This window comes from Arachis duranensis, chromosome 2, assembly GCF_000817695.3.
Source record: "Arachis duranensis cultivar V14167 chromosome 2, aradu.V14167.gnm2.J7QH, whole genome shotgun sequence".
Taxonomy (NCBI): domain Eukaryota; kingdom Viridiplantae; phylum Streptophyta; class Magnoliopsida; order Fabales; family Fabaceae; genus Arachis; species Arachis duranensis.
The window spans coordinates 86,791,039-86,804,562 of NC_029773.3; the positions used below are offsets into that span (position 1 = coordinate 86,791,039).

The following is a 13,524-nucleotide window of genomic DNA, read 5'->3' on the forward strand; positions in this document are numbered from 1 at the left end:
GGCGGGAAAGTCCAGAAAAGTCTGTGGAAGTACGCTTGAGATTCGTCCACCTGTCCTCCAACTCGAACCGGGCTCGTCTTCAGTACCGCAACACTCCCAGGCATCGTCAGCTGGACACCCAAGACCCACCTAGGCAGGTCGTTGTAGGACTCATCCCAGTCACCGTATATGAGGGCAATAGATTTCTGCTTCGCCATCCAAACCCTCCGGTAAGTCGGCCTAAAACCAAAGTGCGCTGCCGTGGCGTTCAGGAGCACCTTGATGCTTACGGATGCATCGGCCCTAACCATTGGCATAATGAACGCCGAAATGACATGATAATCCAAACTCCTGTGGTCACTCGAGATGGATGTGGCCAGGCAAGTGTGAGGTCCATTGTACCGTTTGACCTCCCAAATGCCCTTGCGCTTCCGGAGACTCAGTCGAATCAACCATGTGCACCCGTTCCCAAACTCGGAACACTTGCCCACATACCGGCGGTGATCGGACTCCACCACCTTGTACTGTACCCCTCGCCTGATGCTGTAAGTCTTCACACTTAAAAGGGCCTCATCTTTATCCTGGAATTGCTGACCCACCTGGAACTTTGTCAGACCAGTAGTCCCTTCCGCATCTCTAGCTCCGAATCCAACAGCGTGCCCTAAAACCCCCTCATGTCTCATGGCGTCCAAGTCCAACGAGGAAAAATGTGGTGGATACTACTGTGTGCCAGAGCTAGAACCACCTACCTCCAACGCAGGCCCAGTCGCTCCAATATCATCAGCGCTATCATCGTCAATCATATCCGGCTCGACGTCATCCTCGTCTTCATCGTCCAAAAAACCGTCTCCTACGCCAACAGGTGCAACTCCCACTAAAGCGTTCGGCAAGTTTTCCCTTTCCACTACCTCGTCGCCTTCGGTGGCATTGAGGTCAACAGCGAAAGATGGGGAGGCGACATGTTGGACCACTGGTTCGTACACAGGGACGGACGAGGAAGCAACGGCAGGCCGGGAACTAGAACCTGCTGGATTCGCTATAGTGTTCGTATTCCTGTTCGAACCGCCGGAGCTGGATACAACATCAACCAGCCGGGCCAACAACTCCGGTGTCCTCACCTCCGGAAACTGCCGCCGACAGAGAAACATTACTTGCAAGTCCGCATCATTATTAATCGTGAAGCAATCATACTTCACCGTATTCTGTAGCACCGTGACTGGAATGCGATAGAAAAACTTCTTTACCCGCTTCGCACCCTCCAGACCGAGCTTCATTAGTACAGCGCTAACAAGGTCATCGTAACTCGTCGTTGATGTTATGACAATACATAGAGGATTCTTATCTGTGAACTTTACTCCGGAACGAGTTTTTCTATTAACAGATCCTCTGTGGTGCACCAAAACCACAAAACTCTCCTCACTAGCCATCCTACTCCCTCTAATGATACTAACTCACGTTTGGAACCATATATATACAGCTCAGTCTCACACATAGTTCGAACCGGCCTGGTTCGAACTATGATTGGTGTAATTCGAACCAGCCCGGTTCGAATTACATGCAAACATTCTCTCTCTATAATTCGAACCATCTTGGTTCGAATTACCTTCATTCCTAATTCGAAACAGGCTGGTTCGATTTAGTACCAACAAAAAACCCTAATTCGAACTCACCTGGTTCGATTTACTAACAACTAGAGTTCGAACCAACCTGGTTCGAATTATATAAAAATGCGATCTGGCTTATTGCTGAAACGATTTTTGCTTTGGCGTATTTACGTAATTTTTTGAGCCAGTTGGCTTATTATGGTTTTTTACCCTATATTTAATATTATTTTTTAAGATTCTAATATATCTTTTTTTTCTGAATTTAGTACATGGATTTTCAACTTATTTTTTATGTATTATTTATTTTAATTCTAAAGTTCAGTAATTTTTTTGTTGTATAGATATGTTGCTTTTAATATTTATATACTATTTTTTTGTTTTGGACTTCAGTCCAATATCTGAAACTTATAAAAAAATATAAAATTTATAAAAAAAATGGTTAACTTAATTAACAGGTTATTTTTTTAAATTCAGACCATTCAAATAAAATATAATAAATAAAGAATTCAGATTTAACGAATTAACAAAGTGTGCAACACTCCATACTTAACAAAGAGCGTTTAAGGATGAGCCGAAAAATTCTATAGTCTATAGTCCTCGTTTAGGATCTTCTTCCTTTATTTTTATATTAATTTTTTCCTTCTCATTTTAAAGTGATAAATTAATGAAGGATGAAGATATGTATACGTGAATACGACTCTCATACTCTTTTTGTAAAAGAAAAAATTCTGATCCGAAAATTCTGAACAAATATTATTATAGCATCACTATAAGATAATATTTATGTAAATTCTATTTAAAATTAAAATTTGAACAATGCTATATCAATAAATTATTAAAACTTGAACAAAGTTTAATTTATTTCATTCCACTACTTGCTTATTTGAACAAACACAATATTAAGAAAATAAAAGCAGCCATAATGTTATTAACATATTTAAAATCCTTTAATGCAGCAACACTGAGCGATTTCTGTGTCATCACACACGCCACGTTGGAAATTCTTACGAACACAGTCATTATTGCACCTTTGTTTATCACATTTTAGTCGAAACATGCAAATCGATATTTGATCAGGCCCTGCCGTTGTGCCACTTCTAATTGCTTCTGCAGTGATAACAATTAAACATAATGTCATTAGAATTTGTGTGTGGAATTCAGAGCCGCGGTTCGATGGGATTTCTATTTATTTATTTATTGGAGGAGAAAAACTAATTTTGGGAATGCAATTTTAGTTACTTTAATTAAAATGATTAAAAAAATAGTGGTTATTTACACGAATCCAAGATATTTTCATGTAAAGATGATATCATAAATTGTTAGATTATTTAATAATTCATAATACTATTTTTATATAGGCATACTTTTATAAGAGTAGGCACCAAATAAAATTAATAAAAGATCATTTTTGTAACTATCTTTTGTTCAAAGAGTAACTTGATTAAGCTATGAAACAATTTTATAGTTACCTGAAGTCATCAAAAGCATATTCACGAAAAGAATGCAGAAGAACAACTTTGAAAATGTGTTGATAGCCATTCTATAATAATCACGTTATGTATATTCTCTAGCTTTCTTCAACGTGTGTCTTTGAATAATCAACCACAATACTTAGATTATTTATAGTGTCTTGTATGTGAAACTAATTTAATTTAATCTAATGTAATATTATAATTATAATAATTATAATAAGAGAGAATTCCAATCCTTTTCTGGAGAAATGCAAAAATGATCGTCTCTTCTCTTTTATTTGTAAAATGTACATTTTCTTTTTTTATAATTTTTAAAAAAATTTTCTTTAATTTATTTTAAATTTTTTGTGTTAACTAATGTTAACTTTATCTATTTTAAATAAAAAAAAATTTACCATTGTTAATATGTATAAAAATTAATATATACTGATATCGAAAAATAATTTTACTAATTTTTTATTTAATGTTAAAATAATATATATTGATATCGAAAAATTAATAGTAAAATATAAAAATAATTGTTAACAAAAATTTTGGTAAAATCATAATTTAATAATTAAAAACTTTTTGAAGGTTATCTTAGAAAAAAATAATTTAATTATTGATTTTTTTAAAAATATTTGTATAAAAATATAATTTAATCAATAAAAGATAATTTATTAAAGGATATTTTGATAAGTAAAATTTAATGATAAAAAAAATAAAATTTTTGATAAAGGATATTTTTGTAAAAAATAATTTATTTTTCTTGAAAAATGGATAAAATTCATATTAGTTAACACAAAAAATTTAAAATAGATTAAAGAAAAATTTTCTTAAAAGTTATAAAAAAAGAAATGTACATGTTATAAATAGAAGAGAGAAAAGTATCATTTTAGTATCTCTAAAAAAAGTGAAATTTTCTCTTATAATAATGATAAAAAAATTTGGCCTTGATATGATCTTCATATTATTATTATTGGTCCCTTTAATTTAATAATTACGAAGTGGAAGAGTAATTGATAAAAAAAAAATCATTCTTTTAAGAAAAGTGCTTTGGCATTAAATACGGTGTAATTTGTCACAATTTTTTTCTTTAAAATCTACTTAATATACTAAAACTGGATTTTCTCTCAATTAATGAAGGTGACATGTCGATCTCTCATAATTCCGTTTTTTCTCCAAAATAAACTTTCCTATTATCTATTCTAAATTATTTTATAAAAAATATATTTATTATAATTATATTATAATTAATATTTAATAAATAATACATAATTATACTAATTTAGGAATATATATTTATTTTTAGAAAGTACTATTCTCATGTAATAAAAGCAGTATTCTCTCTTCTAAAATTATTTTTAGAAAAATATCTTTATTATAATTATATTACAATTAGCATTTAATGAATAATGCATGATTATACTAATTTAGAAAAATATCTTTATTATAATTATATAAAATTAATATTTAATACATTATTAAACTAATTATCAATCGAAAATATTTTTAATCATTTTAATTATATTGATACATTTCTAATTCTCATTCATTATACAATAATTTTATTAGTGGCAAATTGTTACTGTAACACCCTTAGTTTTAGCGTAACATTCATAGTGATAAATTGATATTGCAATAATTAATTTCTATAATTATTTTTGTACTACTAAAGGCTATATATAGCGTTTCTTTGTGGTTAGTGAGCCTAAATCTAAGAATCAAAGTATTTTTTTCTAATCTGTTATTCTTTTTTGATTGGGCAATTGTTTCTAAGGAGTTTTGTAGGTCAAGTTCAAGTCACATCCCCTCTATGTTTGTCCAAAAATATTCGAAGTGGAGCATATAATGAGATCGAATTTTCTCAATTTAGGTTCAATTTTGAAAAATTCTTGCAAACCTTGAAGATGCAATTCAAAGATTGGCACTATATTTAAATTTTTTAATCTTAAGCTTTTTGTATTAAAAATAATTTTATAACATATTGTATTTTTTTCAGAAACTACCGGTCTTTTGGTGCATTAATGCAATGCCATTGAAGAGAATAAAAGTCAATTTAATTTGACAATTTTAATAAGAAGATAGTCTGAATTTGTATTGATTCTAAGTATTCAATCTTATGATATTATTTCGGTTGGTTGTTACGAGAATGACTCTGATCTATACGTATCTAAGGATTAGAATAGATTAAATATTATTTAAATAATTTAGTTCTAATATTGGTAGTTGATTAAATTAGTTTTAGAGAAATTTAAATTGTTGTCTCAATTTATATATTATGACTATTCTTTATGGATATGTTATTTTTAAACTTTTTAATATGATTTTTTTAAGTTTATTTTCTTTTTTGATATATGTATCACCTTTTTTTTTACGTATTTCAGATTAGTAATGCAATTATTAAGAGAAATGTAATTCATCAATAAATTAGAATGATTAAAAGTTTAATTAAGATTACCTAACATCTGTTTTGGACACAAAATTGATTAATTAAGATTAAGGTGTGAAAAAAAAAAGAGTCACAAATACGTGGTTTTGCTTTCTTGCTAATATATAAAAATACGTGAAAGAAAAAAATTAAAATATTACCATTTAAAAAAAATTGTTAATCATACGTATGAAAAGGGATTGGGGAATATACATGGATATAAAAAATAAAAAATTATTACTCGATTGTAGAATAAAAAATAATCATATATATAAAAATAATCATAACAAAAAAATAATTAGCACATATGACTTAAATTTTTTTATGTACAATTAATATATTTAATTATGATAAAAAATTAATTAATACGATTTAAATATATTTACATATATATATATATATACACGGAAATTAGTATGATTTATGAATATTATTACGTATATGATAGTATTAATGGAATAACAAAATCAGCATAATTATTGTAGGCTAAAAAAATTATTTATAATAAAAAAATAATTAATATATGTAACTTAATATATGTGTACTTAAATAAGGAAAGATTTAAAATTATTTAAACAAAATAAATAAATATATCCTACGAATAAACAAATCATTGACTAATCGATTAATATATACTGGTAGTATAAATAAAAACCATTAAATAAAAAAAATAGTATGTTTTTAATTTTGAGAATAAGACGTAAATAATTATAATATAATAATTTGTTTAATTATTAATATTTATAATTGTTATTTTAAATCATAAATTTAGAGAAAAAAAGTTGATTAACAAAAATGATTAATAACTATATTAGAGTTGATACACATAACACTAGATTAAGAAAAAATAAACGCAATTATTACAATTTAAATTAATTTTAATAAAATAATTTAAAATTATAATTTCAAACTTATCACGTGTATAGTACGAATTATTGAACAATTTATTATTATGTACATGGCACGGATTATTAAACAATTTCTCATGTGTTTTTTTTTTCCAAAATAAAAATACTATTTTTACTTATAATTATTATTCTTTATCAACTCTTTCATTTAAATATTAATATTACTTATTAATTTTTTTATTTTTATTCCTCACATTTATTAAAAATTCCTTTTCAATAATTTATGTATTAATAATTATTGTTATTTAATTAACTTATTTTAGGTATTTACTTATTAAAATTTTAGGTATTAATTATACCTCAATATCAAAATATATATATATATATATATATGATATTTTAGGTATTAATTATTATTATCTATTAACTTATTTTAGATTTTTAATTATTAAAATATTAGATATTAATTATATTTTGTTTACCATGTTAAGTCTTTAGACATAATTTTAATTTAATTTTAGACAATGTAAGAAGTAAATATATATATAATATTAAATTAGAAAAGTAGATTTTAATTTTACATAAAATAATACAATAGATATAGAGTATAAATAAATTTACTTGACAAATATAATTATTCATAGTGTGATATTTTATTACGATAACATCTTTGTGTATTGACTCTCTATATAGCAATAATATATATTATATATATATAGTTTGTTATTTTTCCATTACATGACATATTTATTATTATATTTTAAATTTAGAATTTTTTTGATCCAACATTGCAGTGAAAGAATAGCAAGCAAAAAAAAAATAAAAAAAACATGAAAACATTCTAAACATGATTACCGCTAATTTTTTTTCTTTAGTTTTAAAATATATTATTTATTTTATTTATTTAGAGTAATAACTAAATTTATTATAGCTATAGTAAAATTATCTTTAAACTATTAGTATTATTAGTAAATTTTTAAAATTATTGATATATTATTAGTATATATAATAAGTATTAAATTTTCTTTCATGTTTATTATTTAAAAAATTTATAATTTTCACGTAGTCTTTATTTTATTTTTTTTCATACCTAATGACTATTGACTACAATCCTATTAATAGTATCACCTATAATAGATTATACGAAGAGAAAGTATGAAAAATAAAGACAAGAATTATAAGGTTATAAAAAGTTCCATTCAAGTTTGACAAGAGTAAGACGGTTTACATAGAAATAGTTCTAATAGATGATAAGATTAATTGATTCATTTACTAAATTTTTTCAAATAATGCTAAGTTCAATTTATAAATAGAGTTTAATTTTGATGCACTAACAGTGTAAAGCGTTTTACATAGTCGTGCAATCACATCCGTTCTTTTAGATGACCATTCACGCGGTCATGTGAAATGTATTTATTTTTATTGATGTGTCATTACGTAATTGGATACACGTGTAAAACTACTTTACACTGTCAGTGTATCAAAATTAAATTCTTATAAATATTTGTAGTTCATATTTTAAGTTAATTTTATAAGTACACAATTTCACAAGTCAAAGACAATTCTTTTTAATAGCTTTGTAAATGCTAATAGCTTTTATATTTAATTTATTTTGTAATACAATAAAATTTATTGTTCAATCAAGTCAAAGACAATTCTTTTTAATAGCTTTGTAAATGCTAATAGCTTTTATATTTAATTTGTTTTGCAATACGATAAAATTCATTGTTCAATCAAGAATTATTTGACAAAAATATTTGAGAATGAATTGGTAGAAAGGAAAGTCTATGTTTTCTCAAATTTTGAGATCGAGAAATCAAGCGGAATATATCTTCTGACTGTACACACGTGCAAAATATCTTTTAAGATGGAGTCAGGTATAGTACATTTGGTCGATGATCATAAAATTTTGGATAATCATTTTAATTTGCTTGCTCATGCTGATATATTGAAACAAACAAATGAATGATTCTACTTATTTGGTACGTAATTAATTTATATTAACCCACATAAAATTATTTTCCTTTTGATTTTAAGTTTTACCAAAAAATTGTATAATAGCATCATTTTATCGATAACAAAAATTTTAACAGTTTATTTATGAAAATATTTGAAATTATATTGTGACTTTTTTAAAGGTATATCCTTTTATTAATATACTATTGTTAGTTTTATCATTTAATATAAAATAAATCAGTAAATTCTTTTTATTTTATACACGTTCGAAGTTATAATTTCTTATATTATTCACTCATTTGTCCTTAATTTGGTACTTTTAATTCAATTTTTTTGTTCAATTAGATGTTATTAGATTCTTGATTAGAAAAGAAAAACTCATATCATGGTCAAAAATAGAGAGAAGTGACCAATACATTGTAATTGATCTTCATGATTTGCAGTATGTAAAATTTTAATATGAATATTTCTTTAGGTTATAATTATGTGTTGTGGTGCAAAATTTTTTTTTCTTTATATATTACTACTTACTTCCTTAATTCTCGCTTTCATTCAAAAATGAGAAAAAAAATAAGATGTACACTATGAGATCAATTTACAATCCAATTACTTGATCATCTATGTGATTACCAAGCAACCGAATACATAATTTATTCTCTAATTTATAAAATTTAACAAAGACATTAGTAAACATATTGGTTTCGCATTTATTTATATATTTTATTTATTTATATTATATTTATAATTATATTATATCTATTTTTATCAATATATTTTTTTTTAAAATATCGCACATTGTGTATTAAATAAATTAAATGATAGAAACACGTAATTATTTTTTTTCAGTCAAGATTAAGTAAAATACTGTAATTTAGACTTGCAATATCAACATATTAATAGTAAAATGAAGAAAAAATGTAATATTATATAAAAAAAATTAAATCATAATTGTAATTTATGATTGAAATCATAATTTAGATATTTTAAATAGGATAATTTTATTTAGAGAATTCATAATTCTAACATAATTTTTATACACTTAATAGCTACATTTGAATTAATACATTTAATATTATATTTAAAAAAACACGAACAATACACATCATATTATTTATTTATTAATTAAATTATTACAATTCAAATTAATTTTAATAGAATAATTTAAAATTATAATTTCAGTTTTATCACGTGCTATACACGGATTATTACACTTGTATTGACTAATTAAGGGTGTGACTGTGATTCGTCACTATTTTTCTCCTTAAAAGAATTTCAACAAGTTGCAATTTGTTTTTTCTTATATTAAAGTTTTTTTACTAAATTTATAAAAAAAAAATCGAAAGGGTCAAGATTTTCATAAGAGCCAACAAGTAATTCAAACATTTACCCTTAAATTTTCAACAAATTTATTTATTTATTTATTTATTTATTAGTAATTGTTTTGGTGACTTTTTTTTAGTAAGTAAATTGAAGTTAAATAGTTCTCATATTTGAAAAAAATAAATAAATTTTATTGGATAAGATATACGGATTTCTCCTTTTAATGCATTATATATTATTAAAATTAAATTTCTTCCATTAATAGTATGGCTGATTTGATATGTTTTGAGTGTATTTTTTGGCCAATGACTTATAACTCAAATGACATAGTCTCGCCATATTAATGTAAGAGGTTGCGGATTCAAGTCTCCATATCTTTAGAAAAAAAAGAATGTGTTTTTTAAATTATTTATTTTATTTATTTAAATATGTTAATTAACTAATCATTTATTTGATTTGATTAAGATAAATAATAAATATTTAATATTTTGTTTGACTACATTAACTATAATCAATTAATTACATTAATTATATATTTGATTTGACTAGAATAAATGAATTAATTTTTTTAATTTACATTTATTTTTTTATCTTATATATTTTGATTAATAATTTTTAAAGTATTATAATTAAATATTTATTTAATTTGATTGATATAAATATTAAATTATTTATATAATGGCAATTGAAACCGACATTTTAACTTATTAAAAATTTCCGTTTTAATTCTAAAAATTGTGGCGATTTTTTAAATTCATCGTAATAATTAGAATAACGCTTCTAAAAACTCCGTTTTCGAAAATAATGACAATTAAAACTGCCATAAATACCTCAAAAAACTACCATAATAACCAACATTTTTTTGTATTGTTATATACTTGACTCCATAATTTGTTTCATTTTGTCCTATATTAATTTTATTTTATTAAGACAAACATTATTTACTAAGATTGATTTATTACTCAGATATATAATTTATTTGAATTCATATTGTAAAAAGATACATGTAAGAAATTTATTAACTGTGTCCAAATTTTTTTTAAACAATCCATAGGTATATTTAATTTATATTTATTAATGAGTATATTTTGTCATAGGTTATACAAAACATGACCCTAAACTCGAAGGAACGTGTATGATGGAGAGATACCCGACCACCGGAATGATTCTAAAATTGGAAGTCATAATAGAAAAAGCAATTATGGATAATATACGTGACCAATTCTCCACATAATTGGCACTATATGCATGGTTGAATAATACTATATCAATAAATTATTAAAACTTGAACAAAGTTTATTTCATTCCACTACTTGCTTATTATATTTAGCATGGATATAACATTAATGATGTTTGTTCGAAATATATATATATATAAAAGCAGCCATAATGTTGTTAACATATTATTATCCTTTGACTTAATTGAGACGGGAATTAACGCAGCAACACTGAGGCTTGGCTGAAGAGTTATCACACTGGCCACGTTGGAAATTCTTACTAACACAGTCATTAGTGCATGTTTGTTCATCACATTTTGCTTGAAACGTGCAAATCACTATTTGATCAGGCCGTGCCGTTGTGCCACTTCTAATTGCTTCTGCAATGATAACAATTAAACACAATGTCATTAGAATTTGCGGTTGGATGGGATTTTTATTTATTTATTTAGAATAAATTACCATTTGTACCCATAAAAAATATAGATGCTGACAAATGTACTCATATAAGAATACAACGATAATTATAAGCTTCCATATGCCAAGAGTATCCAGACGTTGGTTACACAATTAGTCCGTTAGGATATTCTTAGCATAGAAACTATCTTCCGTGAATACAATTGTCATTTTATTCTTATATGAATATATTTGTCAGCGTTTGTATCTTTCATAAATACAAATGGTAATTTATTCATTTATTTATTTGTAAACTACTAACTTTTTTTGGCTAAAAATAATATATATATATATATAATTTTTATATATTTATATATTTATATATTTATATATTGCTTAACTTGTTTTAATTTGGATGCAGTTTGTTCATGATATTTTCATATAAATGGAAAAGTTAAATTTTTTTTTTCTTAAATACTGATTCATTTTATATCTTTATTAAAAAAGATATTAAATAGATTCTTAAAAAATAATTCAATTATGAATTAGTGTATAAAATTAAATTTATATAAAATTATGAATAATTATTTCTTCCAAAATAAAGTTGAAAACCAAGCACACTCGATTGTATTATTGTAATAAAAATTCCTTTTTTTTTAAAAATATTTTTTATGAAATAAAATTTGAAACAAAAGCAGAATTATTTAGTTTAAACAAATAAATTAATGCCTATACTATCCTTATCAACTTATCGTACCAACCGAGAACTAACTAGAAGAGTACTCTATTTATTTATTGGAGGAGAAAAACTATTTTTGGGGAAACAATTTTAGTTACTTCAAAATGATTAAAAAAAAAAAAAGATGGTAGCTGCTTTAGTCACGAAGCCATCTTTATATGAAAATGGTATCATAAATCGTTAAATTATTCGATAGAACATATTAAATTAAATATGTCAAATTAACTAATGATTTATAATATTATATATTTTTGCATAAACATATTTTTATAGGAGTAGTCACCAAATGAAATTAATAAAAGATCATTTTTGTAACTATCTTTTGTTCAAAGAGTAATTTGATTAAGCTAGGAAACAATTTTATAGTTACCTGAAGTCATCAAAAGCACATTCACGAAAAGAATGCAGAAGAACAACTTTGAAAATGTGTTGATAGCCATTCTATAATAATCACGTTATGTATATTCTCTAGCTTTCTTCAACGTGTGTCTTTGAATAATCAACCACAATACTTAGATTATTTATAGTGTCTTGTATGTGAAACTAATTTAATTTAATCTAATGCAATATTATAATTATAATTATAATAATGATTAAAAAAACTGGCCTTGATATGGTCTTCACATTATTGGTCGTCCCTTTAATTTAATGTTTACGAAGTGAAAGAGTAATCGATAAAAAAATAAAAATCTTTCTTTTAAAAAAGTCTTTTGGCATTAAATACTACGTTGTAATTTTTCACGATTTTTTTCCTCTAAAATATTGATTCGTCACTATTTTTCTCAAAAGAATTTCAACAAGTTGCAATTTGTTTTTTCTTATATTAAAAGTTTTTTTACTACATTTATAAAAAAAAAATTCGAAAGGGTCAAGATTTTCATAAGAGCCAACAAGTAATTCAAACATTCACCCTTAAATTTTCAACAAATTTATTTATTTTCTTTTTAGTAATAGTTTTGGTGACTTTTTCTTTAATAAGTAAATTGAAGTTAAATAGTTCTCACATTTGAAAAAAATAAATAAATTTTATTGGATGAGATATACGGATTTCTCGTTTTTATGTATTATATATTATTAAAATTAAATTTCTTCAATTAATAATATAGCTAATTTGATATGTTTTGACTTTTGAAGGTGTTTTTTGAATTATTTATTTGATTTATGTAAATATGTTAATTAACTAATCATTTATTTGATTTGATTAAAATAAATAATAAATTATTTAATATTTTGTTTGACCACGTTAAATATAACCAATCAATTATATTAATTATATATTTGATTTGACTAAAATAAATGAATTAATTTTTTTAATTTATATTTATTTTGTTTATCTTTTGATTAATGATTTTAAGTATTATAATTAAATATTTATCTAATTTGATTGATATAAATATTAGGGTAAATCACTAAAATAAACCAAGGGATCAAAAAATTACACGAATAAGCCAAATCAAAAATTTTTTCATGAATAAACCAGTTCACATTTTTATATAGTTCGAATCAGCCTAATTCGAACTTCATCTACATGTAATTCAAATCATACTGATTCGAATTACGTACACACGCACACACCCACTAAT

General features: G+C 24.7%; 1 protein-coding gene across 1 annotated transcript in view; it reads left to right on the forward strand.

Annotated features, from left to right (window-relative positions):
• Positions 1–1,804, forward strand: part of LOC107475663 (uncharacterized) — a 91,545-nt gene extending 89,741 nt beyond the window's left edge. Inside the window, 3 exon segments of the mRNA XM_021136535.2 lie at positions 111–505; positions 594–1,183; positions 1,605–1,804. Of these exon segments, the coding sequence (XP_020992194.1) occupies positions 111–505; positions 594–1,183; positions 1,605–1,804 (1,185 nt within the window).
• The last annotated feature ends 11,720 nt before the right edge of the window (positions 1,805–13,524 follow it).